At 45.0% G+C, this 12,352-nt stretch overlaps 1 protein-coding gene and 1 non-coding gene across 2 annotated transcripts; both read right to left on the reverse strand.

Annotated features, from left to right (window-relative positions):
• Positions 1-1,319: 1,319 nt before the first annotated feature.
• On the reverse strand, positions 1,320-6,430 carry TMEM107 (transmembrane protein 107). Its single transcript, XM_043903773.1, has 5 exons — positions 6,200-6,430; positions 5,974-6,041; positions 5,772-5,872; positions 4,938-5,034; positions 1,320-4,712 (listed from the first exon to the last, which is right to left on the reverse strand). The coding sequence occupies exons 1-5, from the start codon at positions 6,284-6,286 to the stop codon at positions 4,643-4,645; spliced, it is 423 nt and encodes a 140-aa protein (XP_043759708.1). The 5' UTR covers positions 6,287-6,430; the 3' UTR covers positions 1,320-4,642.
• Positions 3,751-3,888, reverse strand: LOC122695857. The gene has a single exon (XR_006341599.1). It is a non-coding gene; the product is annotated as a U8 small nucleolar RNA (small nucleolar RNA).
• Positions 6,431-12,352: the final 5,922 nt, after the last annotated feature.

Consider the following 12,352-nt stretch of genomic DNA (forward strand, 5'->3'; position numbering starts at 1 on the left):
GGTTTTCCCAAGTTTCTTCAATTTAAGTCTGAATTTGGCAATAAGGAGTTCATGATCTGAGCCACAGTCAGCTCCTGGTCTTGTTTTTGCTGACTGTATAGAGCTACTCTATCTTTGGCTGCACAGCATATAATCAATCTGATTTCGGTGTTGACCATCTGGTGATGTCCATGTATAGAGTCTTCTCTTGTGTTGTTGAAAGAGGGTGTTTGCTATGACCAGTGTGTTCTCTTGGCAAAACTCTATTAGCCTCAGTAGTTAGTATATTCATATCATCATACAACCAATCTCCAGAACACTTATTACCTTGTGAAACTGAAACACTACTTACCTCCCTCCCCCGCCCACCCACCACAACCTTGGCAAGCACCGTTCTGTTACATTCCATCCCTATGCTGTTCTCCAGGCAAGAACACTGGAGTGGGTTGCCATTTCCTTCTCCAATGCATGAAAGTGAAAAGTGACAGTGAAGTTGCTCAGTCGTGTCGGACTCTTAGCAACCCCATGGACCGCAGCCTACCAGGCTCCTCCATCCATGGGATTCTCCCGGCAAGAGTACTGGAGCGGGGTGCCATTGCCTTCTCCGTCCAGCCCTATGAATTTGAGCCAACTCTTGGAACCTCATATAAGTAGAATCCAGCAGTATTTGTTTCTTCATGATTGGCTTATGCTGATTAACAAGCCACTAATTTCACAATAAAATGAAAACCTATTTTTGATGCTAATTGGCAAAGCATCTGGTGTTGACTAAGAGATATATAGTTGAAGTGGATGAAGAAATTGAGGCACAAAGAGGTTAAGTGACTTATTGGCCATCACATAACCTTGGAGGAGAGCAGGTACACTTTAAATCACTCCATAGCTCACTTCCAGTCTCTGCCTCCAGCTAGGGCTCACAGAACAGAGCCAAGGCCTGGAAACCAGCACCATTTAGGTGATGCTTGAAGACAAGAGGTGGATGAAGTCCCCAAGGAGGAGTGACCACCAACATTTACAGGGGAAAGGGAGGAGACAAGCCTATAATGTGTCCTCAGTGGCTGGTCAGCTGTGAGTTTTCAATCAGTATTCATTAGATGAGTCTAAGAAGGAGCAGCCAGAATAGTTGGAGGTAAGCCAGTGGAACTAATTTTCAGAAAGGAAGGGAGAACAACTTTCAAATGAGGGGAATGGTCAACATATGGAAAAGAAGTCGAGCCAAAGTCTGGAAAGAACCTCTGGATTTAGGAACAAGGAACTCACTGGTGATGAACAATTTCTTAGGATTGGAGGAGCAAGAAAGTGCTGATAAATGTTTAATAACCCACTCTCCAAGAAAAGTATGCATTCAAATGTGTACGTAAAGTTTATTATAAATTTTGCTGATATAAAGGATGTGTAACAGAATCTGCAAATAATAAAATATACAATATTCTTTATCGTAAATTCTACTCTTGTATCCATGATTTCATAAATGGAATTATATCGTAAGTATTAATACAAGGGTAGTTCTAACATAAACATTGGTTGATATTTTTATTTATTTTTTATTAAGATAAAAATGAAACACTGAAGATATGTTGAAACTTCACAGGTTCCTCAATGACTTGAGTGATTCTTTGCTGATAAGTTTTCAAATCGTGGGGGAATACTTCATTGTTGTGTATGTGTGTGTGTGTGTGTGATATTTATAGTATAACAGTTACAGACATGACACTTAAAGACTTAACCTGCATTATTTTACATTTTCTCCATCACTTTTCAAAATCTAGACAATCAACAAAGCCTGATATGTAGCATTTGCCAATTCTGTGGAATAAATACTCCCACTTAGGCCAGTTTCAAATTACTAACTTAATGTCACTAAATAAACTGGAAAGAGATACAAAGCAGTACATCATTTTATCGTATTCCCACCATACAGATACTATAAATGCAAACAACCTCAAAATCATATAAAAGTAAATTTATAAAATAACCAGGAAGTGATGAGTATTTCTTACTCTGGTTTCGGGTTTTCTGGTTTGTTTGTTTGTTTTAGGTCTTAACCATTGGACCGCCAGAAAAATCCCCCTCTGTTTTAGAAATATTATTCATTTAATTGCAAGGTTACAGGTTCAATTTTTGATATTGCTGTTTTTGACGATCAGTCCATAATGTTTCTGGAAAAACAAACAGCTTTCACAAATCAGTAAGCACACCACTGGGTGTGGTGAAAGTCAGGCTTGTCAGGGGATATGACTTTCCTGGTCAAGCCAGTAACCATGACTGGCCTTTCTTGCCTCCTGGACAATCTGCTTCTCTAACTCTCTGCTTCAGCCACACTCCAGGGCTTCACTCAAACTGCTCCTGTAGGAGCAACACTCCTGCCACCTGGGGCAGGTTATCCCTACTCCATAGCATCTGCAAGTTGAGTTTGCAGCATTTATCATAATTTGTTATTAAAGTACTCTGGGAGTACCAGAGATTGTTCTTTGTTTCCCTGAGCCATAATATCTGTGATGGCCCAGGCCGAGTATAGTTCACATTCACATCTATTCCCTCGGTACTCACTATAGTGTATAGTAAGTGCTGAATAAGTATTCACTGAGTGAATACTCAACGAGGAAGGGCTGCGAGCAAACAGAAAGCATCACTTGAGGAGGCTCCACCAGAAAAGATATCCTTTGATGACTTTTGCTTATTTAGAATGGCCTGGCCTCCACCATTTAGGACTAAAAAGTATATAGATTAAAACCTCTACGGAGAAGGAAATGGCAACCCACTCCAGTATCCTTGCCTGGAAAAGTCCATGGACAGAGGAGCCTGGCGGGCTGAAGTCCATGGGGTTACATGACTGGGCATGTGTGCACGAGGGTGGAGGGAGATGGGTTGGTAGCAATAAAGTGGTAGGACTAAAAAAAACAAAAACAAAAACAAAAACCTCTACACTGAATCTTTCCTAAAAAAAACTGTGTCCCTGTAAGAACATTTACCCTGTGACACAAGGTAGAACTTTAGACTCTTCTCTAATGCCAAATAGTGTATTTCAATAACTTTCTTTTGAACATGTTCTAGCCATGGGCTACCAGACAGAAACTAGGGTTGGTGTTCTAATTAGACTACTGAGTAAACAAGTGACCTTTGTCATGTTTCTGGGCTGGGCACCCCAAATACCAGGGAAGTCTACCCTTTAGCACGTGACCCTTCCTGGCATGGCGAGATAGAAGCTTTGACACGCATTCATTCATGACATCAAATATAACAGACATTGAAAGAACCACTTTTTGGAAAATCGGAGGTACACAGAAAGTTTCTTTCAGTAAACTTCATGAAATTAAGGAAAAAACAAACAAAAACTAACCAGCAAATTGGGACTCATGCAAGGAAACGAAACGTGGCTTGGATCCCTGGCGTTGGGGAAAAAACCCGTGAAAAAAACGAAACAGCTATCCAGTCCAAGACACCGTACACTACACAAACATACCCAAACCAAATACCCTTAGGAAAAAAAAAAAAAAAACACACCCAAACGTTACAGACACCATAAGAACCTACACTGCTAAGTTGCTTCAGTCGTGTCTGACCCTGGGTGACCCCATAGACGGCAGCCCACCGAGCTCCTCCGTCACTGGGATTACTCTAGGTAAGAACACTAGAATGGGTTATCATAACCTTCTCCAATACATGAAAGTGAAAAGTACCAACACCACACTACTTTAAATACAACTGAACAATAACAAAAGGCTCAAATCTAACCGTAAAATACATTAATACCACGGATCGTCAGGAAGAATCAGATAGGAGCAATCAGGGTGTTGCAAGTCCTGATTACGCAGAGCCGTTAATCACGAATCATGCGAGCTCCAAATCATCATGTTCTATTACTGCCCTCCAAAAGGAGGAACAGGTAAGGATTATCCCACCTGACGATACCGATAAGCCTGCCATATTCCGTACTCCAGGGAAAAGACTCCGCTATCAGGGAGGGTGAGTAAAAGACATGTTAGCTCGAGCAACCTGAAGCTATCCAGGTTCTTCCACTTCTGTTGCTCAATTTATTTGCAGATGTTTTAAAATATATTTTCCCATTTGGCTGTCAAAAGAGCAAACGCTAATCCCTCCCAGAATGCTTCACTCACTTAAGAGCTCGAGGTACTACCCTTAGGCATCACTTTATTTACATAACCCCGCCCACTCCCTTCCGCCAGAAATCTACCGTATTAACTAAAATAGAAGCGACATTTAGTATCTTACAGCGCAAGGGTGGAAAACAGCCTTCCGTTTCTACAGTAGTTTGGCCACCCCAATTTTCTCCTGAAATTTTTGTCTTGATTTTTTTTTTTTTTTCTTTTGGCCACGCTGCCTAGCATTCAGGATCTTGGTTGCTCCAGCAGGGACTGAACCCGTGACTGCTGCAGTGGAGGCGTGGGGTCCTAACCACTGGACAGCCAGGGAATGCCTCTAGGAATTCCTGTTAAGTTTTGATCTTATCCTAAAATATATTTTATTACAAAGGACTGTAAACAAAACGCAGATAATCCCAGACTCGAGAGATAATTACCCTGACACTGACATCCTTCACCAAATGCAGTGTTAGAAGGAGGGCTGAAGCCTTCCTCTTCCAGGAAGGGTGAGTGGTCCTTCGCTCCTTCAGCCTTCATCCCTACTTCCAGTCACGAAGGTATCAGAAAGGTTTCTTTTTCAGCCCGAAGACGCTGATGAATAACGTTATTTCGGTGACAGCTGGGAGGGCACTGAGGAAGGTAGGTGATGGGTTCAGAGTTTCTTCTAATAAAAACACCCAGATCCCCAAGCCAGCGATCCCACCCCCCACCCCCTGAAGTGGAGGAGTGGAGGACTTCAAACAGACTCGGGAATGTTGAGTGGATCTGGTATCTTACACATGGAGTAAAGGGCTGGGAAGGCAAATCTTCAGATTTAAAGTAAACAAACATCTCAAACATTAGGTGCTACCATACCTGCAAAAGACAAAAATGTACCAATATGTGGTGCACTCCCAACGCTCAAATATGAAGAAGGATAGGGCCACAGATGCACCACAGTGAGCCCCGATGGCTTGGGAATACACCAGAGTCAAGGAAAGCCTTTGGATCAACAGGTAGTGATGAGCCAGAAAAGGCTGGTGATGGGCCTGGCACCTGCATTCACAATCAGCTCCTGGTGAGCAAGACATCTCTTGCTCCCTTTACCACACTGCAAAGGCCAGAGCTAGCAGCCCAGACTTTTGGGTTTTAGGATGGCTATGTGTAGAGGCCAGAGCTGAGCCTGCACTGCGGGGAAACCAAGCTACCTCCATCCCGTATCTAGTTTGGACCCTTCAGGTGAAGTAGTAGACTCCCAATCTACTCCAAGCACACAGAAATGCTCACAGTGACACAATACACTGCTGGGATCACTCTCCAGCACGCTGGTGTTGAGAGCCTTCCCTGATCCATCTTCCTCACTTCCTATGTTTCTTCTGCGTTCCCATAGTGCTTTGTATCTTTACATCTGATGGCACCTGTGCTCATCACACTGAATTACAGATGTCTGTGTGTCTGCCTCTTCCTCAAGATAGAAAACTGTGTTGTACTCCCAGCTTGAGATCTCCAGTGCCTGGTGAGTAGTAGGAGCTCAAAAAGTGATCAGAGATTGTATCAGATCTTCCACATTGCCTAACATCTCTCCACAGGAGGGATTCTGTTTGCCTGCTAGAGCAAACACCATTGTGCCAGAAAGGCCTAATTAAGTGGATGAAGGGCGTTATGGTGGACAAGGGCCGAGGAGGAAAGGAGTACACGTAGAAAGGATACAGATGAGGCTCTGGGTGCTGTTGAACATGGAAACTCCTAAGAAGAAACCAGCCAGCTCCACTGCAAAGAGGGCCAGGGTGACAGAGAGCGCTGCCACCAGCCTGTAGAAAAGAAGGAAGTGGCTTAGGCCTTCTGGACTTTTTCTAAGACCCCTTCACTCCCACTACTGCTTAATTCTGCCCACCCTGTCCCACATGCTCACTGAATGTCCTGCTTCTCATACTCTTCAGGGGTGAATTTGAGAGGCAAGCAGGCCTGGATGTTGCTGTCCTAGGGAGCAGGGCAGAAAGAAAGAGAAGTTGAAAGAGGGTCTGGCGGCGGGGTATGGGAGGACCCCACCGGGTAAGGCCCCGGGGGAGAAAGGGTGGGTTGGGGCTGAGACCACCCCAAATTGGAAGGAGGAACGAGAAGCGGGCCATGGGTCTTACCCTGGACCAGAATAAGGTGATGACGACCACCAGATGCGCCAGGAGCGTCAGAAAGCGAGAGGGCACGAGCCCCGAGATCCGGCCCATGGTCCTCAGGGGAAGAGGTACCGCCTGGAGCAGAGGCCGTTGGTCTCTGGAGCTGGAAGCTTAAGGAGGGTCACTCCTCAAGTCTCCCAAGCTAGCAGACAAAAACTCGACGTACGCCGCCTTCCCGCTTACGCTGGCGCCGCTCAGTTGCCTTGGTAACGGCAAAAACGAGGGCTATGACGGGACCTCTGAAAGTCTCGCGAGAGCGGCAAATAATCGCGCCGCCGCCGGGCCTCTGGGGAACGTTGGTCCGGGTGCACAATACCTGTGCAGATCCGGACCGGATACGGAGAATCGAGCCGCATTCCTCCCCACGTGCAGACGACTTGTCTGCACAACCTGAGAGTGTGTTGTGGCGCTGTCCCGCATTGCCGAGTCTGCCCACACAGCACTGGCGAACGGAAACTCGGACACTCGCTTCTCCCGGTATCCCCACGCCGGGAGCGGCCTGGCCCCCAGCCCCTGCTATTTTGCCCAGGACGACCCTCCGGACACCACTGTCACCACCACGTCGGCCTTAGTGCGTCTACATGCCCGAGGCCTGGACACTCTCTTTTCTTCCATCCTCCGTATCCGTGGAGCTTCTCCCTGGCGTAGGCCGAACTTGTAGAGGTGGATGTCCCTTTATTGTCCCGGAGCCCCTGGTTGTTGGCGGACCGTATACCTGAACTTTCCTTGATTCTGGTTCCCCCCACCCAGTTCGCTCAGATTGGTGAGGGATTTGCAGAGAACAGAAAAGAGCCCCTCTCCTGAACTAGGGTGTGGATGAGAGGCTTGTTGCGGGAAGGAAGTGGACATACGGGACCAGAAAAGGGAGTGGAGGAAGAGGATGAAACCCCGCGTCCCTGGGAGGCAAGAGTCGAGGGCGGAAATTCAGACTCTACAACGATTTCCTTATCTCTTAGAGGTGTGGCCAGCTGTAGTCTCTGCCCAGCTATAGTGCAAGCATCTCTCACGATTGGGACCTCACGGACCTTCGGACCTTAAAGGTGATTCCTGCAGTACTGCAACTTCTCTCCAGAATTCATGGCTAACAGTCAAGTCACAACCTCCGGGGCCCCACCCCCTAACCAGGTCACCTCCCAAGAATAATAATGGATAGTCCATAATAAGAATAGAAAAGAGGTTTATCTGAGCCAAACTAAGGAGTAGCCTGGAAGCTCCTTTCCCAGATTACTCCTGAGAAACTGCCTCAGCGAAGCATCGTTTTCAGTGCAGTTTTGCATCTTGTAAGAACAAAGAACTTTATACAAGTCAGGGTCGCATTTCTTCTTCTTCTTTTCTTTTTTTTCTTTTTTAAGGACCAGACGATTAATACACAGCAGGTCAGCATGGCCTTGGCACCTGGAAAGCATCTCTTATCATCACATCGAAGGTGTCCCAGGAAGAGGGGCATTTAATCTTTTTTTTTAACATGGGCATTTTTTACTTCTGGTCAGTGTACCCTTTCCTTTAAATAATTAAAGCAGATGTACAACGTGTGTTTGATAGACCACAAACAGGCTATTTTAGTTAGGATAAAATTCAAGTTTTGTAATATTTAAGCCAGAATGACTTTCCTATATCTCAGTATGTGAACACTTCTTTTATTACTACTCTCCATCTCAGTGCCTCTTAGACAGGTCTAAACTACAAGCCCAAGAGGCATTTTTTAATTTCTTCATTCATTCAACAAATAAGTCCCAGGCACTGTGCTGGGCTCATATTCTTGAGGAACAAGGCAGAAGTCTCTACCTTCCTGGGGTCAGAGAGATTGACAAACACGTCAACAAATAATAAATCTGCACGGTAAAAGTTGTAATAAATAAAAATTTTAAAGGGAAATATTAGAACAATGTGATCAAGGAAATTTTCTTTGAAAATAGATCATTTGTTCTTAAAAGTTCATTTTAGGAAATGTCAAAACTGAGAGAAAATGCTTTTCTCTCTTGCAGGTCCCCAATGTACTAAATGGATTTCCTTTTTCTAAACCAGTGTGTGAAAAATTTCAGATGTCAAAGAGATAGTCAAAAGATGTTTCCTCAAGTTCACGAAAGACAAAGAGATATAACAAGAATGGATAAACAACAAGATCCTGCTGTATAGCCCAGGAACTATATTCAATGTCATATGATAAGTCATAATGGAAAAGATATATATTCTTTATATCTGAATCACGTTGCTTTACAGTAGAAATTAACACAACATTGTCAAACAACTACACTTAAATAAAATAATGTTTTTTAAAATGGTGTGACAAATTTGAAATTTAATGTGTGATCCTAATGGATCCTGGATCAGAAAAACAAAATTTATTATAAAGGACATTAGTGGGAAAGTTGGCAAAATTTGAATAAGGTCTCTAGCCAAGATCAATAGTACCGGAGTGAAAGAGGTGGAGTGAAGTGGAAGAAATCTAGAGTCTTAGAAGATAAAAGTCTGGTCAGTGTACCCTTTAAATAATTAAAGCAGATGTACAACGTGTGTTTGATAGACCACAAACAGGCTATTTTATTCACCCACAGGGAATGTGTGTGGGTGAGAGAAGGAAGGGGTCAAGAATGACTGTTAGATTTTGGGACCCAGCAGCTTGAAGTTTGGGGCATTCTGCGCATAACAGCCTTCCTACCTGGGGACCTATAGATAGTAAGAACCGGGAGATACAGTTCACTTTGTGAATGGGTAAACAGCAGGCATTTAGTCCTGTCCCTTTCCATGTCTTTGGTTCAGAGAAGCCTGCTCCACACTCGCCAAAGAGAGTTTTGGAGCCACCTTGTGGCTAAAAGTGGTATTGCAAGTGACCAAGGGTCCTTCGGCCACTTGACCCAGGGCTGGAACTCACATGTTCCAACAACTGAACTGGCCATAAAATAATTTAGAAAAGCGTTTTTTAAGTCTGAAATATTCAAACATATTGTATGTAAAAATAAATTATTTTTCATTCAAAAGGTAACGACCCCTTTTGAAGCCTACCATTCTGTTTCAGCAATTACCAACACATGGCCAACCTTGTTTCAGTTATATTCTGCCTCCCGGTCCCACTGGATTATTTTGAAGCAAATCCCAGACATCACCAAATAGTTCTGTCCAGGCGGAGGAAATTTCCACCCCCCTGTCTTGAGTTCTTTTAGCTAATCTAATAATTAAATTTACATAAGATAGATTGATAGGAGGGGAAAAAAATCCAATTTAATTCATACACAGGGAAATCTCACAGAAAAAGGACCATGGAAGAGACCAAGGGAGGCTGTTTATATGTCGTTTTATGACAAAGAAATATTGTTTGTGAAGAATTAACAAAGGGGTTTGTGCTTGGGGTAGCAAACTAAAGAAGTAGCAAAGTTTGTTATGCAGCTATCTTAGCCTTGAATTCCCTCACTCTGGTGATAAAACAAAATTTATATTTAAAGGCAGGACAAGAAAAACTGAACATAAAATTCTGTGTGTTTGTTTGGGCCTTGTCCCTCCCTCCCTAAAGTGCAGTGTGCATCTGCATTACATATTAACCAGATGGGAGTGACTGCTCAACTATACAGATCAATTTTTTCCCCTTTCTTCTAACGCTAGCAGTGTAACTTTTTGTTGTTGTTACTTCTTAAAACTTAAAAGAACAGCATCCTTTCCCAACTCTGTAGAGGGTCGAGAGTCATGGTGAATTGTTCCTCCCTTTGTAAATGCTTACTTGGACTATATACCTTGGTAAACCTTATGTAAATTACCAGTATGGCATTTTGATGTAGGATCCTTTGTCTTGAAAATGTATATGACTAACGCCTTGGGCTTTTAACAGGCAGCACACCACATTTGCTTGTCTATCTTTTTCTGGTGTTTAGTCTGAGCATCAGGTTCAGGAGTAGGCAGACTGAAGCACCCATTGTAACGTTTCCCATCAGTTTTTCACACTAGGTTAGCAATTTTAAATAGAAGACAGTGGGTTCAAGTCCCAACCCAAGGGTTCAAGTCCCAGTCAGTTTTGGCTGGATTCGAATCCCATCTGAGTTGTGCAGTTTCAATGGTATTGATTTTAAGCCACAGCATGATGGAATCATGTCAGCATTTTAAAAGATGATTCTCTTTGACTATTCTGGAGACAGAGACATCAGGGAGGAGTCTACTACAGTCATCCAGCAAGATGGCAGTGGGAATAGGGAATGAGGGCGAACAGAATTATGAAGGAAATGAAATTGAGTGAACTTGGTGACTAGAAATGGGAAGCGAGGAAGGGGGAAGAGTCGAGATGAATCCCAGCCTCAGCTTGGCCTCTAACTGGGAGTGCAGAAGACTGGGAAGGGAATGAGACCAGAGGGAAGGGGACAGGGCACAACCTTTAAAAGAACGACGCAGCGACTGAGAACTGGATAGAAGAGAAAAATGCTTAGAACCGTTCAGGCCCAAGATGGCAGAAGATTCAACTTCCAGTTGACCTTAAACCTTATTACACGCCCATCCTATATATTAACATGTTAAAGGACACACCCACAGGCGTCATGACACTTCTGAGGCAGACCATAAAAGGCCAAAAAGGGGGGCAGTGGCCCAATTTCTGGAAATCCTCACCACTTCCCTAAGTAGTTGGAATAATCTTCCCAATTGTTACCCTCTGAAATTACTCAGACCATAAAAACTAACCACCTTATATTTCCCAGTGCTCTTTCAGAGATGGCCCACACTTTTTATGGAGTGTGTTCAGTTTACTCGCTCAGTTGTGTCCGACCCTTTGCAGCATGCCAGACCCTGGAGCCTACTCAAACTCATGTCATGTCTCTCTCAATAGATCTACTTCTTACCTATCTCTTTGCCTCTCCCTGAATTCCTTCTATGAGGAGACTTAATGAACCTCAGCTTCATAAGTCCTGACAGGAGGTGTATGGTTTCAGCTGGGAGATTGTGGGTTTGAGTCCCACCTGAGGTGGGAGGTTTCCGAAGGATGACAGGGTCAAGTGAAGGTGTCCAGCAGGCACTAGACTGAATTCAGAGGTGGGAGCAGGATTCAGGAGCCCTCAGCACAAAAGTGATGGCTGACTCCAGGGAAGGGTTTACTCCAGGGAAGGTGTGTAGCATAAAGAGAGAAGACAGAACTCCTAGGAAAAAAAAGACAGAAAAAGACTGGAGGGAGAGGGGCAGTAAGATAGGGGAAAGCCAGCAGACAGCAGTGTCATGACAACCAAGAGGGAAGGCTCTTAAAGAATGTTGCCCAGTCAATTAAGGTCAGGCTTCTCGGCGTGCTTTGACTTGTCTGTAGTCCCTGATAACTTTCTTTGGCGGTATTGGACCCTTGAACTTCTTTCACCCTTCAAGAAGCAAATGAGCAAAAGTGTGTGTGTCTGGGGGGTGGGGGCGGGGGCGGGGGCGGGCGAGCGTTTCTTCCAGCTTCTGGTATTCCTCTTTCCAGCCTGGTCTCACCTGGGGAGCTTTAACAGGTACAGATATTTATGTCAACGGAAATCAGAACAGTGGTTGCCTCTGTGAAGAGCGGGAGGGGAGGGGCGCGGGTCGACTCGGAAAAGATAAGAAAGAACCTTGTAAATTCTTCAAAACTCACCAAAATAAACATTTAAGATCTGTGCATTTCATTGTAGGTAAGGGATTCCTCAGAATCGTCAAAAGTGACAAAGTTACCGATGCCAAGATTCTACCCTGGATCTTTAAACCAGAAACTCCAAATTTGGGGCCTGTGACTAGCTACCTGGAAGGCTCCGCAGGCGGCTGGTAAGTGCAGCCCGGGAGGGGACTCACGGCTGAAAAAGCTAATCTCTGTCCCCGACACGTGCCTCCATCACCTTCGGCCTGGTATTCTCCGTCCTTCCACACGTTTTGGTGCCAGTCCGTCCCCGATGGGCTGTGAGCTCTGGGTCCCCCAGGGAACCAGCTCAGGGCCGCCTTACGGTCTGCAGGAGGCCGGCGACGAGGTCGGGGCACCGATGAACCCGGAGCCCACAAAGCCGCTGCCCTGCGGGTGGCGGGCCCTGCTGGTCCCACGAGGCCGGAGGGAGAGGGCAAACACCACACCGGGGGATTTTAGAAGTTCCAGAAGGCCCTCGGCACCTCGATCGCCGGACCCGGCCGCCTCACCGTCCAGTCGTCATG

Source organism: Cervus elaphus, chromosome 5 (genome assembly GCF_910594005.1).
Source record: "Cervus elaphus chromosome 5, mCerEla1.1, whole genome shotgun sequence".
Taxonomy (NCBI): domain Eukaryota; kingdom Metazoa; phylum Chordata; class Mammalia; order Artiodactyla; family Cervidae; genus Cervus; species Cervus elaphus.

Coding starts and splice junctions, on each gene's coding strand:
- TMEM107 (XM_043903773.1), bottom strand. CDS start 6,286: ATGGGCCGGATCTCGGGGCTCGTGCCCTCTCGCTTTCTGACGCTCCTG. Junction 5,873..5,973: donor TATGAGAAGCAGGACATTCA/GTGAGCATGTGG, acceptor TCTTTTCTACAG/GCTGGTGGCAGCGCTCTCTG. Junction 4,713..4,937: donor TACATTTTTGTCTTTTGCAG/GTATGGTAGCAC, acceptor TACCTTCCTCAG/TGCCCTCCCAGCTGTCACCG.